Source organism: Cyprinus carpio, chromosome A15, assembly GCF_018340385.1.
Source record: "Cyprinus carpio isolate SPL01 chromosome A15, ASM1834038v1, whole genome shotgun sequence".
NCBI classification, from domain to species: Eukaryota; Metazoa; Chordata; class Actinopteri; order Cypriniformes; family Cyprinidae; genus Cyprinus; species Cyprinus carpio.
The window spans coordinates 29,363,317-29,381,723 of NC_056586.1; the positions used below are offsets into that span (position 1 = coordinate 29,363,317).

At 41.1% G+C, this 18,407-nt stretch overlaps 1 protein-coding gene and 1 long non-coding RNA gene across 2 annotated transcripts in view; one reads left to right on the forward strand and one right to left on the reverse strand.

Moving 5' to 3' along the window:
* Nucleotides 1-615: 615 nt before the first annotated feature.
* Nucleotides 616-18,407, reverse strand: part of LOC109103388 (kin of IRRE-like protein 1) — a 44,762-nt gene continuing 26,970 nt past the window's right edge. Inside the window, exons 2-15 of the mRNA XM_042771670.1 lie at nt 16,292-16,444; nt 15,376-15,525; nt 12,851-13,008; nt 11,034-11,184; nt 10,457-10,562; nt 10,070-10,218; nt 9,360-9,487; nt 7,688-7,814; nt 7,262-7,362; nt 5,757-5,955; nt 3,904-4,011; nt 3,588-3,697; nt 3,075-3,164; nt 616-2,801 (exon numbers count right to left, since the gene is read on the reverse strand). Coding sequence (XP_042627604.1) covers nt 2,304-2,801; nt 3,075-3,164; nt 3,588-3,697; nt 3,904-4,011; nt 5,757-5,955; nt 7,262-7,362; nt 7,688-7,814; nt 9,360-9,487; nt 10,070-10,218; nt 10,457-10,562; nt 11,034-11,184; nt 12,851-13,008; nt 15,376-15,525; nt 16,292-16,444 — 2,228 coding nt within the window. The 3' untranslated portion in view covers nt 616-2,303. The remainder of the gene's footprint in view (nt 2,802-3,074; nt 3,165-3,587; nt 3,698-3,903; nt 4,012-5,756; nt 5,956-7,261; nt 7,363-7,687; nt 7,815-9,359; nt 9,488-10,069; nt 10,219-10,456; nt 10,563-11,033; nt 11,185-12,850; nt 13,009-15,375; nt 15,526-16,291; nt 16,445-18,407) is intronic.
* LOC109103389 lies at nt 3,922-5,985 on the forward strand. The gene is made up of 2 exons (XR_002020038.2): nt 3,922-4,056; nt 5,731-5,985. It is a non-coding gene; the product is annotated as an uncharacterized LOC109103389 (long non-coding RNA).

Genomic DNA, 18,407 nt, shown 5'->3' on the forward strand with positions numbered 1-18,407 from the left:
TACCACGATAACGTAGCTTTAAACTTGCCTTTTTGTTCACAAGACACTCACTGAGTGTCACTGGCTTCTCACTGTATTAAGGAGAACAGAGTTTGCAATGTATGTTACCAGGTTTGCTCATTATCTATATTCCTTCTTGTTTGGTTATTTTCGGCAGTGTTCGTTGTATGCAAGGGATGATGAGAGCTGATGGAAATATGACCCTCAATTTACCAGAGTAGCCGTCAGTTCATTTGTTTAATGCTGAGTACATGTTTATGTCTTCAACACTCCTTGCGGTGAAGCTCGGCTTGACATGATGAAATCTGAGAGTCTGGGTGACACGACAAGATAATGTTGTCACACGACACCCGCTCCGTCAGCGCAATATTTGCCGTTGAGGGAGACGGCCTGTGCCTGCTATGTTTGATACGCAGACAGTGGGAGGCTTGGGAATCTCATCCGTCTTTATTAAAAACCCTTCTGTCGCCGCGGGAATAAGAGAATCAACATAGGCATCACTGCTAATTTATGTATTCATCAACTCGGCAGCCCCGTGTTGTTTGTCCTCATTTCCTTATGACATTTGACGAGACCCAGCGATGTGTGCCAAACTCACTCCAGTCAGAGCAGATATTATTTGAAATGGTTTATTTAAATATAAATATGTGTACAAAGTTACAAGCAACAATAGCTCATTTTAGGCAAATAAAATTATTTGAACATTATTTAAAAAGGAAGGGAAAAGTCAATTAGTTGTGTAACACCTTTCACCTCTTCATACTGATAAGTAACATGGAAAAAAAAAAGAAAAAAAAAATTCTGAACCAAATAAAGTCAACTCAAAGATATAGATATATGCATTTTATAATATAAAGGTACTTTACAATAGAGCAGCTTACACTCTGTACATTAAGGCTTATATAAAATATAAAAATAAAGACAAGCAATGTTCATTTTGACTTTTTTTATCTTTCCAAATGGAGCCGACCATTCAGGCTCAAAGGAAAATGGCAGTATGGAAACTTCCAAATGCAGGTATCCAAGATCGAATTGACGTAGGGTGCAGTAAGTGGTTTCTCACACAAGGAACAAACAGATGAGAAGAAATGCTGAATACGTTCACATACACACATCATCTGCATGCAACAGACAGGAATGGATTTCCCAACAATTTGTACAGTCATTGAAGTGGCTCTAAGTGGATATGGACAGTACTGCATTTCACTTGCTATGTCTTTTTTCTGTGTTTTTTTTTTTTTCTTCTATGTAAACATGTTGGTGCTACCTGACGGTGTCAGCCATGTCATCATGACATAACAGTCACCATGGCACACTCTGTATTTAATAACATACAATGATTCATTACAAGATTATTACTGCACGCTGCAAGGCTGTGCTGTAAATTAGGTTTGCCATATATGGCTTGACTTAAGAAACAGTGGTCCCGAAATGGGCTCTACTCTGAACTCTGCAACAAGTCCTTGAGAGTATAGCTTAATAAGACTGCACCTCTAAATTTGCTTCTTTGGGGATTGGCCAATCGTGTTTCTATCAAACAGACAGAAATTTATTTTATGGATTTTTGTACAGTATATATTACCAAAGCATTCCAGTTTCCTGCACTGGTCCATTGAGGCTTTACATAAATACTCTCTTGCGAGCCCAATGGCAGTGCAGACTGCAGATAGAGCTTCTGAAGATATATCTTAGAGTGTTTCTTCTGCTCCCCTGCTTTGTGGATTGAACTTTGAGCCACTTTGTGTAGGCAAGACCTGTTGTCATTGATACACAAATGTGCTTAGAATTCCATCAGCATGCCAACAAACAATTATTATTTTTTTTTTTTACTTTTTACTTTTTTTTTTTGTTTGTTTATAAGTTCATGTAATTTTGATTGTTTCAGCATAGTGTCATAAGCATGTCCCCATTTGCAAAGGTTAGTTCATGAGGACACTTCCCTTCTCCACAGCACTGTGTTCCTTCTCCAAGATCTGGAAGGGTCAGTGCTGGAACCATTTTTAATGGAAATACAGTGCCATAGAGATGGATTGATGGACAGTTTTTATTTCCCTTAAAAGTTCAATGTTTGGACAAAGAGAATTAGTAGCTTGATGGTGACTCCCAAGCTTGAGTGGCACGTTGTAGTTCTTTCGAAAGAAGTTTCCCATTGATCCAACATTCACTTCGATACAGCAATAAAGCTTTTCCACCTCTTGAATCTCAGTTTAAAGTTTGCTTAATCCCTCCTGAACCCATTCAGAAGAAAGTCCTTGTTGATCATGACGTTGATCATGCAAGACCCTCAGTGGGTCTTCGAGGGATCACACATGAGTCTGCATCCGTTGCTGAGAGGGCCGTCCGTAGTCAGACTGTGGCGACGACACCTGTGAGGATGCGTATGAGAATCGAGAGGAGCTGGACACCTTGCTGGCCTGGTCTGAATGCTCATAACCATCAACCTTCTCGTAGGATGCGGGTTTGACGTAGTTTGTGAAAGCGCGGCCATAGGTGGCGGGCAGGTAGGCGGAGCCCGCATAGACTGGCTCCTGAGGGTACATGGTGGGAGTTTGCTGTTGTTGCTGTGGTTGTTGTGACTGCTGTTGCTCATAGGTGGTGCGTGTGGCAGGGGTTGTGGCATAACGCTGGGAGAAGTCATAAATCCGAGGCTGAGTGGAGTGCTGGCCGTATAAGGGGCTCGGCGAGGGAAGCTGAGAGGGAGTGTAGACTGGGCGAGCATTAGGGACATATTCGGAGAAGCCAGTTCTTGTAATGTGGCGGTCCTCGTGAGCCCGCACATTGTAGTACCCATTGGTGGGGTCCTAGGAAGAACAAAAGAAAACATTGTCAGATAAATAACAAAATCTTGTACAGAATGAAATACATGCAAATTATTTTAGTAAGGTGCTAGCTACAAGTTAGAAATTGACCGAGAATCGTAGGTTTCCTTGAACATGATCCAAGCTTGTGGTGTAATACGATATGATCTCAGCAAGATTGTGTTATTAAGTACAATAGTTTCCTCAAACCTTTGAAAACAACCTTTTGATTTTATCAGATTAACCATCCGAGTCATGCTTTGTGAAATGTAATACCTTGATATCTGATCTCTCATCATCCTCCTCTTCCAGCAGGTCGCTGTGTTCGGTGCGAGATGTTCCTGGAGACTCACTGCTGTTGGGAGCCTGAGAAGAGTACAGAGATTTGGGTTACAAACTGCTTGGTGTCTATGGTATGTTAAATGTCATGCAATCATAATTAATATTGTCCCTAACTCCTGGTCTTTTTGTGAACAAATGATCAATATTTTTAATAGTATCAATAGTTTTTTTCCCATCTTCCAGCAAAATATAATAAATGACATATGTTTGGTCCTGATGGATAAAAGGAAGTACAGCCTAACATTTTGTTTTCTTATTGAGTATCCCATTTCCTTCAGAAATCAGAGAATATATTTTAAAATTAAATTGATTTGTATTGTTGTTGATGTTTTAATGTTTTTCCTGTAGCATAGCAGGAAAAAAATGTATGGGAAAAAATGGTATAAAATATATTTCTATCTATTAGGCCATTCTAAGTATTTCTTTTTTATTTTGAGAGTGACTTACCATAGGCTCCTTCACATCTTCTTCATCGTCGTTTCCTCTTGCTGCGTTGTGGTCACTGTGCACAATTTGTACGCGGATGTCGCTCTTAGACAGGCGTGTGCCCTTTTTGCCTGGGTGAGGAAATAGCGCAGTGTATAGAGATTAATGAGGTGAATGGTGGGAAGATTTCCAGAGAGGTGAAAAGGTCAACACTGCTCCAGGCATAGAGGTGGCCCCATAATTAACCTCTGTCTAGTTAGTTTGTTTGATTTCTACTGTATCATGTTTTTGAGGAGAGAATAAGAACTCTCAGATAACATCTGACCTTTGACCTCACCTTTAGCAGTGTGGCGGTAGCAGATGGAAACCAGGGTAATGACACAAACGATGAAGACACAGCCTCCGCCCACCGATGCTCCAATGATGATTAGCAAGGGGAGGGCCTCTGCAAGGAAAACGGAATCAGAATCAGAATGAGCTTTATTGCCAGGTATGTTTACACAAACAAGGAATTTGTTTTCATGACAGAAGCTTCCGCAGTGCAACAGAAGGACAGCGACATGACAAAAACACAGATAATAATAAAAAAATAAAAATAAAAAAATAGAAATGTGACTGAGCTGAATTACATCTATTATTACCTACCTTTTCAGTTGCAAGGTATGCAGAAGATCCAAATTTAGTCTGTCATTTCATTACAAGTGTGGGGTGACCAAACGTGCCATTTTCCCAGGACACGTCCTGGCCAGGAAAGTTTAATTATGACCCAAACATGTTCCTGACATTTTCTTTGTGAGATTATTTCATTTTCATACTTTCAAAAGGTATGTTGGATCTCTAGATAATTGAAGAAAAACTCTCTGCTTGTGTTCTACAAAGATGTTCTTTTTCCGAAAAACGTCCAAACTCAAATGCAACAAATAGAAATTAATCTAGTGTGATCCACAGTGGCATCACAGGAACAGGCTATTGTCTCTAATCTCTGGTGGAAGAAGGGTAACCAGGCCTGACATGCAGTGAAGCAGCCGACAGTAATCTAATTAGAGATTCCAGGAGATAGCACTGTCTGCTTCTCAAGAGACTTGGCTCTGCTGCCTTGATGCAAATTGCTGGCGAAGACCTTATTTTTGGTGTCTCCCAGTACAAGGCTCAAGTCGTCTACCACGCTCTTAGTCTTATTTAAGCAAATTTAAGATAGTGCACTGTGCATACAAAATGAAACGGTCAGTGAAGCGTTACATACCCATGCCGTACATTAGGTTTTGATTTAATTTATTCAGGCTCAAAATCTATATCTTTGTTATGGAACGAATGTATTCATTAAGTGAACCATCTCCTGATTAAATGATATTGATTTGGTGGTGTATAATTAAGATATGCACAGGGTTGCAGGGTGTTTTGAGATGCGATTCCTGCATAGAGCTGACTCAAACGGGATTACAGCTGGTCATGTCTAATCTTCAATAAAAGGCACCAACTCTAAGGTGGACAAACCCTACAACTTGCTGTCAGTGTTTTAAAATCAACCTTCCTTCAATAAATAAAAAAAGTTGGTGCCAAACGAACTGGGCCCATCCACAAATCTTAAACTCCTGCTACTTTTCTTTTTTTTTCTTTCAGTTGCTTGCTTAGCCCTCAAATTTTTGATTATCCAGACCCAAAATTTCCCACAACATTTACCCAAACACTCAATGATCTACACTACCAGTCAAAAGTATGGACACAGCTGACTGAATTTGTTTCTCACAGTCTTGAGAAGCTTTTGATCTAAACGTTTAAGGTTAAATGCATGAGATATAATACAAATTCATTTCTTAATAAAAAATATAAAATTGTAACTTTTTAAAAAAAAATTCTTGACGAGTGGTGGGAAGGGTATGAAGCATACATGTACACTCAATATTGATTTCAATTAAATACTGTTTAAAAGCATCTCAGGTCAGAGATGTAATCTAGGGCTATCTACTTCAAAGAACCTAAAATATAAAATAGTTTTTTTATTTAACATGTTTGATCACTACCTAATATCCATACTTCATTTTATGCCGTTACATAATTTAATGACTACCACCAGTCTAAAAGTTGGAACATACTGAAAATAAGGAATTTGGAGTGTCTAAACTTTTGACCAGTACTATATTGCATAAAAGGATGTTTTACACAGGATAATCTGGCATGAGGATCCCATACCTTGCTCTTCAAGAGTGACCAGTGCCATGCCTGTACCAAAGCGGTTATAAGCAGTGCAGTTGTATCGAAGCTGGAAATCTTGTGCCAGAGTCTCTGAGAGGATTAGCGAGGAGAGGACCCCTCGGTCACTGTGTACTGTCTGCACGGAAAAACGACCAGAAGAGCCAGATGACAAGATCATGTCCCCAAATGTCCATACCTGAGGAGGAAGACATAGCAAGGAGTAAGGTGCAGCAACAGTCTTTATACTTACATTTTATTTAAGCATAAAATGACAATTACATTTTTGTTGATTTTATAATGAAAAGGCAAGAGGGATTCTTTATGTCAAACGGAAAGTTTGGAATTGGAAAGACAAAATATATATTTATTTATAACATGCACCATTGAATTGTGATTAGTAACATGTATTAAGTAGGTTAAAAGGGTTGTTTTTATTCCAGGTTGACTTAAAATCTCATTGTATATTCAAGCCTCGTCCAGCTAACACAACAGAACAACTAAAGTGGCATTTTTAGTATAACAGAATTAGGGACATACATGTATAGATTTATCACTCCAGAAGTAGACGTTTTGTGTCATAAACTCTATGTCAGAGATAGGAATTTTTCTTGTGCTCTTTTATGCTGTCATTTCGAGTTGGTTTACCAACAGTATTGTGTCTCGGCTTGTGAAAAAAAAAGAGCTTTGTGAAAAAAACTTGCAGGGAAGACGACCAGCTCCTGTCTAGCAGCAGATCAGTCTGAGATCTCAAAGCTACTCAGGGAGAGAGAACAAGCCATTGTTTCTTTCCTTCACCTTTCTGGCAAAGAGGTGAAACAGCATGTCTGAGAAGTCCTCCCTTGACTGGCCTCAGGTGAAGAAATAACAGCCATTAACACCCCAAATCCCCACCTGTCACTGTTTCCAGGATCAGGAGGGTTTTTTTCTTTGTCTGATTCCTTCTTTGCATCACTGCTTTCAGTTACCCTTGCTTAACTTCCATCTGTCTCTGTGCATCTCTATGCTTTACCCTTCTTCTCGATGTCTCTCCAACTTAGACCCTAATTATCCACTGAAAGGCTTTTCCACATACGATGGGGTCGATGGGAGGTCAGTGGTATTATGCGCTAATTGCTCGCCATTGGAAAGGAGCCTATGGGGCCTGAAGTCTTCTCTGCAGACCCTGGCATTAGTGCAGTTCGCCTCTGCAAGCATGAGGGTGGAAAAGGTGAAATACAGGATCAGCCCTCTCATCGAATGCTCTCTAATAGGGGAATGGGGCTGTATAGATGTGCGTGTGTGTATTTGTGTGGGTGTCAGATATGGAAAGAGAGAGACAGGAGATTTGCATGAGGTCTTGTTGGAGGGAGAGGGGAAGGGAGCTTTAGCATGTGATGTGCACACACCGAAAGCACCTGCTCAAGGGGAAAGGCTCACAAACAAGCTTGTCAGGAATAAGGCTACACTAAGCGTCAGATACCTAGCAACCACACACACAGAGAAATAGGAGAATGTATACTTACAATCTTGTCAGGAGGAGGGCTGCTGCCCACTAGACACTCCAACTTGCCCTTGGAATGCTTGACGGCCTGTTGCGTGGCCTCAGCCGTGATGATGGGAGGGCCTGAAGTGTTTGTGTGAAAGAGAAATGAAGAGAAATTGTACTGACTAAGGGTGCTAATGAAAGCAAAGAAGACACAGAGCTGATATTCCTTGTGTACTCAATCCAAGTGCATGGGTCATGCACATAGAAGCTCATCAAGAAGCTCATCAATTAGGGAAGCAATTCACTGATTAACAGAAAAAAATACAACTTTTGTTCCAAACCATAGTAAGCTAACCAAAAACCGTGAATTTATGTGGCTTTGAAACAGAATTTATCATTAACAAATTGGGAAAGAACGAGGAGAGAAGAAAACACATGAGATAAAAAGCCAGCATTTAGTTACCATTGACAGTTAGAGTTACATCTCTCTCTGCCACACCAATCCGAGGCACGATGGCTTTGCAGGTGTATGTCCCAGAATCCTCTTGTGTAACTGCCTTCAGCTGAAGGGTGTTACTATTGCTTAGCACCTGTTAAATAAAATGAACAAGAATAGCCTGGTCAGATCTGCTGCTATACCAAAACATTTCTCCACACAAGTGACCAGAGAAATAGGCATCAGGTAAGAGTTTGCTACAAACCACATGTCAATAATTTATTAAGATTAGCACACACCAAATATAAGTATATACTTTCTATCAAATGTCTGTATGACAATGCCTGTCTATGCATGTTTGTAATATTGATGTTTTTCACTTCCTGTTAAACTCTTATCTTTCTAGCCAGCTGTGGAATGAAAATCATTACAAAATGTCAATATTTCCACAGGATGAAGATGGGAAGATTGTGTAGAGACACAGTGAGTTTTTGTTCCAGACAGATCAAGCCGTGGCATTCAGAGATGGCTATTACCATTAGCACCAGGCATCCATTTCGTTGCTCGTGGCTCACACAAGAGAAAGACCAATGCCACCAATACCAAAGGGAAAGCATTGACTCCGCCTGTAATTTTGTCTGCAGCAATCTTAATTACTGTCTAAAGCGCTCCAGCCTGGGTCCTCTGAGTCAACCCACTGCTCTAATTAAACCTACGACAATGGCAGTGCAGAATTTTCCAGAGTATGAGCAGATAGTTGCTCCTTTGCCTCTAGTGCACTGGTACACATGCCACGGTCACTTTCTAGAAGCCATTGATCATTAGAGCACACTCTTCCCCTTCCCCTCCTTCCCACTCTTGACGCCACCAAACTGTGATTAATCCGTTTAGCACTCGCCTCGATTTTCCATTCGCCAGCACTCATCGAATTAGCCAATTAAGCCATATCTTGTGGCGATGAAGTAAACGCTCTACTTGTGGATCAGATCGGCCCATACTCAGGAAGGGCAGGGTGGAGGGATGTAATCATGGCAAAATTAACTGATTGTCTCATCAGAACCTTCTGGCTTTTCAGCCTTAGCCTCCCACTCTCTCTCTCTCTCCCACTATTTTTCCTTCCTCTCTCGCTTTTTGTTTGCTTTCTCAGGCTCTTTATGGAATCTGATTAAGCAGCAGCAGAGAAACACTTACAGCAGAATAGGCTGATGCATTTCACACATCTACTGGAGCTAAACTTTCATTTTAGGCTAGCAATCACTTTATCCATTTTCTAAACTCCTGTAAATGTGCCGTAAACAGAAAAGTCATCCATTAACCATCCAGCTCTGAGCAGAAAATCATTTTATCTTTCCTGTACAGACAGGGGTTAAATTGGGATTTTGGAGGTGGGTAATTCTGGTGCCCGAGTTGAGATATGACATGTTATAATTGTTTATACATGATATACATGATAACATACTTGTTTAAAGTAATGAACCTTTTTTAAGTGAATAAACTTAATGGAGATGGAATGTGTTTATTGGATCAAATAAAAACTGGACTGGGCTAACAGTTGTTCTGAATCACTCCAACCCAATCTTTCCATACCCTAATGAAAATCAATATACATGTAGAATACATTGAATGAATCCAAATAGGATTGCTGTGACAGTTGTAGATGGTGTGCAATTTTTAGGAAGAAAAGAAGAGGTCACCATACCACACTGGAGCCTTGTTTAGTCCAGGCCAGAGTGAGGGGAGGGTTGCCTGTCCATGAGCAAGTGAAAGCAGCATCCATCCCTATGTCCACTGTCTGGGGTTTCGGTTCTGTCAGCAACCTGGGACCAACTAAAAATAAAAGATGTGAATTCCAGTTGTGTTTTAGTACATTTCCCTGGAGTTTGTCTTTGCAAGTATAAAACAAAAATGAAGCCCATTACAATGTTCGCATCCCCTATTAAGAATACAGGTAGCAAAAGAAGGTAATTCCAAGGAATTAATGTGCGAGGTACGTATGGCACTATATTTTCGAAGGAAAAGATGTGACCGTGTATTGTTTACTTCTTGTATATGAAATTCTTTCATGCAGTGCACGTTTACATTATTTAAGAGACTGATTATACCTGAACACTGCTGTTAGACTGTACTGAATGAAATCTTATTTAACAGACACTCCTCATCTAAATCTGAATGGAGACCAAAATACATGGCCACAACAAAAAATGGTGAGTTACAAAGTGATGTAATTTATCAAGCACTTTCTATTCAGTCTTATTTAAAATACAACAAACATCTCTAAAGGATATCCTCTTGATTTTAAGGCCTTTTTTCATTTCCTTCTTTGAAATTTAGGATAAATGAGAGTAATACAGATTGAACATCTCCAATTTTATAAGTTATTACGGAGGTGGATGACATAAAATCACTTACATTGTACATCCACTAAGGTGCTGACATTAGTACTTCCTACTGAGTTGGACACCTCGCAGGACACTGGGTCTGTAAAGTAAGAGTGGTCTACGGTCACTTCCAGGCTGTCACCATTAGCCTCCGAGATAGGAACCCCACCCTTGGACCATCTGTTTGCAACATGAACATGAAAATGCATTCATTTATTTGATTCAGTGGTACATTCTTTGTGATGTTTCACTCTTTACAATAACAACTATTATTAACACCAAACACTGAAGCAACTGTGCACAAAGCAGTTGATCTGTAATTTATATCCAATTTGGGATTTACACTCAAACCTAAATCTGATGGAGTGGATAATCTGGGATTATGCATTGAGTCTGTTGTGATATTAGATGTGCTTACCTGTAACCTGTGATCTCAGGGTTGGCAGAGGCAGAGCAAATGAACAACACTTTTGCTCCCTCCATTACAGTCTGAGGCTGAACAGAGAGAGTCACAGACGGAGGATCTGGAAGGAAACATGCAGGATTAGATTCACTGCAGCAATAGAGGCTTTACAAATCCTTCCAAATGACTTCACTGCCAAGCTCCAGGTGTGTAAATGTAAGTCACAATCCTTTTTAAAAATCCATTCCCCTGTCCAATTACACGTCTTTTTTTTTTTTTACAAAAAAACCTTGCATATAAATAGACAATTGTACAGTGCCATGCAAATATATTTAAACCAAGTCTCAAATTTACTGAACCACTAATCTTACACTGAAATACTCATCTCTCTGGTATTTTTAATGTGTTTTTTTCTAATGAGCCATACCTTTTATTTTAGGAAATCAAATTTGTAATACATTACAATACAAAGCACATGTCATTTTCAAGTATTCGGAATACAGAGAGTAAAAAAAAAAAAAAAAAACATAAATGAAATAAGCACCGCAAAATCTGCATCACAGAGAAAAATAAATACATAAAAACTACTCACGCTGAACACTGATGGTAACCGAAGTTTGGCGACCTGCAGGAGCAGCTGGGTTTAGGACCCTGCAGGTGTAGGTACGTCCAGAATCGCTATCCTCAGGCACCATGGGTAGCATGCTAACCGCTGTTTCTCTCTTTCCATCCTCCATCAAAGTCTGAAAAGACAGTGATACGGTGTGAAACTAGTTAAAAAACTGAGACAGTATCAGTGCTGGTGGAACAAATTGCTGTAGCTCTCTGAAAACAGAATGCCTCGATTTAATGTTTCCGAAAATGGCAAAGGCAGCTTTTAACAAAACTATCCATAATTGTTATGTGTGACACCCTTTGGATTCAAATAGGAAGAGACATTTGACAAACAGAATGGCTACTGAAATGTTATTTCGCCTTAATGGTCTGTGTACTTCAGATACAAAACACACAGCTATTTCTCTCATCTTGTTATCAGTTAAAATCACATAGACATGATAACCCTAATCTGATTGTCCTATATTTTCTGATGCACATCCTAATTTAATAAGGAATTCCCATGATGCCCATAATCCCATTTGAGCTCAACTCTGTGCCAGCTCCATAGGCTGTGCATTGCAGAGAATTAAAGCCGCCATCAGTTTAGAAAGGCATGTGAGTGTCTTTGTTTTAAGACGCTGCTGGAACCGTTCTGCCAATAGCACGTTTTCCCAAAGATCTGTCTATCAGCTCTTCCTGCTGCATGTCATCCTCGAAATCTATTTATTGTGTGTGAGAAATCAATACGCCTAAGTGGGGAGAGGTGTAGTGCAGTCTAGGTGAATTGCTGCCCGCTGAATCTACAAGACAGCCTTAATGGAGGATCAGGCGCAGTTTTAGGTTTGAGACGATTGGAGGGGGGAAAGGCACAGTGCTGTACTAGGGCAGGAGCATTATGGGAAGACAGTTCCCTGGAGAGCCTGGGGGCGAATCAATAGCAAGTCACACGCTTAACCTCTGACGCGGTGAAAGCATTTTTATGCTAGATCGAGTCACGACGCCGCCTGTCATCAGCCTTCCACTCACTGTCCTTTTCTTATTACTCATCTGCTCTCTCCCACCAACTTGCCCTCCTCTGTCTACCATTTTCACATTCCTTCACTTTGTTCTTTGTGTCTTCATGAGGCTTTCCATCTAGTTTTTTTTTTCTCCAGCTTAAATCAAAATGGCTTTGCATTTTCCACCCCGCTCTTAAACAATCGTCTCCTGTGTTCATTTTTCCTTCATCTTCTTTCCGGGTTCCATCTGTCTTTCTTTCTCTCTCCCTTTCCTCCACTTCCCTCGATTCACTGCTGGCTCTTGCCCCCTTAAACATGTCGTTTAGTGTCGTTTAGCGTGGTCAGAGAGCATGACAAATGTGACACTTTCGCAGTTGCAGCCGGTTCACACTCCACTGCACTTCCCATTGTGTTTCGGCATTGTTGTGGCTGATTTCCCCTCTCTTCTCCCACCCTCTCCCTTTCTCTCTCTCTTTTCCCTCTCTCACTCCCTCTCTCCCTCCTTTGCTCTTTCTCTCTCAGCGGAAACTGTATCAAACGCTTATGCCTGTCTGAGCTTTGACATGCTCCAGTTATGCTCGAGTATTAGAGCAACAGCAAGAGTGAGAGAAAAAAGAGGCACATAAGGAGGCAGCTTGTGGTAGGGTGATGAGGATGAGACGTACAGAGATTGAATACAAGAGAGTTTTCACAACTTTGAGTGTGCACTGTGTGAAGGAACTAATGTGAAGGACAGGTAAGGGGCAAGAAAGAGACCCTAAGTTGTAATCAGCCATAGTGCCTGCCATAAAGCCTGATGTGCCCACATTCTTACCTTTGTGTAGATGGCATCGTGCATTATCTCTCCATCTCGGTACCAGGTAATCTCTGCGGCAGGTTTGGCCCCAGATGCCCGGCATGTCAGGTTATGAGCAGTATGAGCCTTCAGGCGGACCACTGGCCCTCCCTCCACTACGGGATCTGAAGGTGGCACTGAAAATTGAATTAAAGAGTTTTTTTTTTTTTTTACTTCAAGAAAAACACATGAAGGCTACATCATAATTGTTCTACTTGTCTGTGGAAGATTGTCATTTCCCCCCAATTAGCCTAAAATTTACAGGTGTCCAATCACTATGGGAACCCACAAGTGGCTCATTAAAGATTTTGTGATAATGGGTTACTTGGATAATGGAGACTTGGATTTGTAAGGATAAATCTTAATCAACAACAAATCATCAATAGGATCTGAGTATTAAGGTTTTTTACACTGTATAATTGTATATACCATTTGGAAATTATACAGTAGGCCTGAATGTTATTGAATATTTTTGAATATATTATGTTGGCAACCAACATGGTTTATAAACATTGAAATTTTATGCACTAACGACAAGTGTCCTAATGACCAGTAGACTATTGAATATTGTGACACCTTATATGAGAGTATATTTACCTAATCCTAGCATAAATTACACGTACTGCACATGTACTTCATACATAAAGCCATAGCCTAACCCCTTTCTGACTGCAGTGTGGAATCATTTAATTCTGCCAGTTTGACCTATATAGGAAGTCGTGGCCTAGTGGTTAGAGGGTTTGACTCCTAACCCTAAGGTTGTGGGTTTGAGTCTCGGGCCGGCAATACCACGACTGAGGTGCCCTTGAGCAAGGCACCGAACCCCCAACTGGTCCCCGGGCACCAGAGGATAAATGGCTGCCCACTGCTCCGGGTGTGTGTTCATGGTGTGTGTGTGCTCACTGCTGTGTGTATGCACTTTGGATGGGTTAAATGCACAAATTCTGAGTATGGTTCGCCATACTTGGCTGTATGTCATGTCACTACAGAACAAGCTGGTAAATGGACAGAGAGATTGACTCTCTATGAAAAGAAGTTAAGACAGTACTCATGCCCTTTTAACATGGCTGAGATTTGAGTCTATTTACAGGCACTCTGCCCCAGGCCTGTTTCATCTGAATTACTGATTTGTTCATTTGTTTGCATGCCTGTGTGCAAGCCTTGGGCAAACAGTGTCTGCCACATTTGATGAAAGTGTCCATCACGTAGTATGCATAGAAACATGCAAAAAAAATATATATATATTCTTTCTGTGGTACACTCTTTTCTGTCTGTCCTGTTCCTTTTCTCCGAACCAATTTCTGTTTTTGTATCAGAATTGTCAGAGGTCTTTTTGCTGGTCTTGCCCAGGCGCTAATGGAATCCGTGTGCGAGGTGATTCTAATTTCCATGTGGATTCCCTCGACTGCACTCCTGCCGTTGACTTCTTTGACTCTGTTGGATTGCTTTGGTCTCATCGGGCTGCATTGATTTCCCCACATGCCCCTACATGCACGTACACACATGAACGCTTACATATACGTGCACACACTCACACCTCATTCCTTCCACACAGGAGCTGGCATATTTGCGACACTTTAGTCTGGGAATTCGAACAGTGTGCCAGACATTGGCAGTGTGTACAAAGGCTATTGTTGTAGCCCTTCTTTTCTTTGATGAGTCTGTGTGGCTGTGCCAATTTTGTTCAATTAGAGGCAAAATTATTTTTATCGTGCAGTAACAAACTTGACCTTTCTCGCTTTCATAATGCTAAATCTTTAACATCTTATATTTTTAGCCCTTGATATCCTTACTTCTCAGGGGAAATCTATGTTTTTCAGCTAATATAAAACATGGCTCTGTCCAAGTCGTGCCACCAGGTGTCAGCAATGCAGCACTGAGCTGAAATCCCCACTGATTGTTCACCCCTCCTCGTTCCCCCCACCCCCACCCCCCTGTCGCTAAATGCTGGAGAATATGCAGATCAATCACATTGCGTTAATGTAAAAGCAGCCCTGCGGTTGATAAATTCCGTTAGTCACTGTAAAATGTGCTAACTGTGCAGACTTTGACTTTTAACCATTCACGCAAGTCATTTGTGACTGCTGCAATCACATTTCCTTGGTCCTTCATAGTGTTAAGTGTCAGTAGGCTATAGAGATTGAGAGAGGGAAAGAAACAGTGAAGTGGGGGTTATTTTTCTCAGTGTTTCTGTCGACTGTTTTGCTCGGTTTGAAAAAATGAGTTCTGTTGGGGTTTGATTTAAAATTGTGAATAAATAATGAAGGCTTGACATAGGATTGCATGGGGGTGGGATTTCCGAAGTGTTTTATGTGGAGCAGAGAAATTTGCAGTGTTACACATTTGAGGCACTAGTTTAAATACTGTTAATGAAATTGGGGACTATGAGGAATGCTCTATTCCCCCCGGTTTTTAATCAGTTGCAGGAGAGTTATATTGCAGTGGTTTCTTCTCACTTTCGATCATTCTCACTCACTCATATCACACACACACATGGTTCTTACCCAGCACCGTCAGTTTGGCTCTGTGTGATCGCAGCCCAGCTTGTGTGGCTTGACACTCGTATACCGCATCATCGCCTAGCTCAGCTGAATCGATCATCAAGCTGTGCTCTCCTGATAACGGGTTTCCCATCAGAGAGTAACGTACCCAACCTGATCCACACAAAAGTCACTGTTAGAGATATATACACACATATTGCCATCATAGATAGGGCTAGTTTTGAGACCATATTCTATGCACATTAAAATCTTTGTACTACTTGGTCAGCGGCAACATGTGAGGTGCCTTGCTCATGCAGCCAGCCAAAACGGACTACTTTAACTGTCCAGGCTGTTGCCTTCAAAGCTGCTGGGGAAATCATTTTAAATGTCAATGCATGACATGAGCGGTGATTGATTCTCCACCTCAGCCCGAGCAGACGGCTGAGATGATTAGACAAATTAAACGCTAGTTTGCATTAGCTGCGGTGTTTGTTTGCCTTCCCGTTTCTTCACTCAATAGAGCCGAAGAAGTGAAGCAGTGACATTACTCAAACACACATCCACTGCAGAGAAGGGATGCTGCCCTTTACCTGCCAATCTATTGTTAATTGGAAAGAAAAAGATGAAGATAAGAGAAGACTAAGCCTTGGTAAATGAACTTCAATAACCATTGTGTATCTCCTGGGGGAACAGCATCATTTATGCCTTGCTACTTGCTCTAAACTTGGTTGAGATATAGGAAAGTGGGTTTCTAGCTAATTACAAACCAGTGCACCATTTAGAAGCACTTTGAAAATTAATTACGTTGACTTAATTTTTCCCCCTTTCAACTTAATTTTTTTGAAAATGACTCAGTGTTGAAAAGCACTGTTAAATGGAATAACTCTTGACAATTTTCTCAGACAATTTTCTTGTTTGGCTCTTGTATAATTCTTACCTGGTAGGTCTCGTTCGCCGCCTAGCGCCAAGCCATCTTTGGTCCACTGCACCATGCCCCGGTATCCAACAATCACACAGGGCAAGGTTACTGATTGGCCAGCAACCACTACTTGGTCCTGGGGCTGCTGAGAAAAGTAGGCTGCTTGAGACACTGTAGGAGGAACACACACACACACACAAAACATTAATACTTCAGTTGTTGTTTGATATTGTGATATAAATATGTGTAATAAGCACAGTGGATCTATCTAGTGAATCACATACTGTGCACATACAGACCTGTGTGTGTGTGTGTGTGCGGGTGCGAGTGCGGGAGCGTGTGCGGTCTGTATGTGCATTTTCTGTGTGGACACCCCTGATGATGAAATTTAAACCAAACACTGTAAAATTGAAGCATTCTTAAGGTCTTAAGACTTCATAACATTGTTCAAATGCAGTGAAAGGCTCCAGTCTACCATGTCCTGCTTTTAACAAATTGGTTAAAAAAGGCATGACCATTGCATTTATTCTGTTTCAGTGTTATTGAGTTTTTCTTTAAATGTTTAAATGTAAAAGTGCAACTTTTCTCTGTATCAGTCTGGCTCTCTGAAGTGTACCAGTAGCTAGTTAGATCACCATGGTAAACTGCAGCAAGACTCTCCCTCCTAATGCTGAAGCCTATCTGCCATTTTGCTCTAACCAGTCCAGCTTTCAGGTCAGTGATTTTGTACAGGGAGTGAGATGGGAAAGCACAGAACACATTAGTGCGATGGTATATTAGTGCTGAATCAGCAAGAGCCATTCCAGCACACATTCACCATCTCTCTGCAGCTGGTAATACTCTTCCAGATACACAATGAAACACAATTTTTCTTGAAATACCCATGCACTGGGCTCAAGGAACATATTAGCCTTTACACTGAATTAAAATCGCTTTACCTATCCAACACACTCTTTTAAGAGAATTTTCACGACTGGTCACATGCTGTGCAAGTTTTTTGTTTGTTTTGTTTTAAATCAAGACCAGCAAGTGGTATTGTGCTAACTGATTGATGCAGAAAAGGCTTATGTTGCATCATCTTCCGGTTGGCAAGAAAAAAATACAGTCCATAACACATTTTACAACAGTTTGGTTTTCTGCACTTGGCATGGATCTAGGCATCAGCTGGTCATGACTTATTTAACTCTTTCCTATGCCCATATGGCAAAGCGAAAGCCCATTGAGCCAGAGAGTCTGTTACCACTTCCCAGGGTGGGGGAAGAGGTATCTTTCAGTAAAATTGTATGTTAAACAATCATAGGAGCTTTCAGCATCCTATGAGAGCCATCCGTCACGGGCTGAGAAAGGCACCTGCCACCTCACTGCCTTCCCTCTATTTCGTCTTTGCTGCAATATTTCTTTCTCCTTTTTAAACACTTTCTGCTCTTTCTAGTTTGTGTTATTTGAATAGAGGCTCTCTATTTTACTGGAAAATCGCAATAAATGCACCCAGATTAATCAACATCAGCCTTCTCTCTCACACTATACCAGTCACTTTTATGTACACACATGGCCTTCTAACACACACTTCTGTGTTTCTCCATTGCAAGAGCTTCATGATTGGATCTGGTGCATCATGAGCCTTCTTGAAAGTAGAAAGATGGCAACCATCCAAAAGTAACTAATCCGTTCACATGAGATTTCAGAGAAAGTGGGGGGGGTGGGGGTGTTAGAAGGGGAGGGCTGTTACTGGTTTTTCAAAAAGAAATGGACCATCCCCCATTTTTTCTGCCTTTCTTCCTCTTTCTTTGCCCTTTTATTTCTGTGTGGTTAAATAGGAGAATAGGGTGCCAGTGGTGGATAAGGAGGGATCTATTCAGCTGGTGCTAAACCCCTCAGAAACTTTTTTCTTTGGGCCAGGGGTGTTTAAACAGACGGGGTGGGAGGTGGGGGGGCAGCAAGACGGTGAAAGGAGGGCAACATACGGTGGCCAGAAACACACTATTGTCCTCTTGTCCCTTGGTTTTAATAGGCCTCTTCATTTCCAATCAATCCTGCTAAATGCAAGTTTAATAGCTTTTCAATAGCGGCTTTCCCCCCTGAGGGAGCCTAGGATTTTCTTTCTCCTCCATCCTCTCTCACTCTCTGTTGTTCT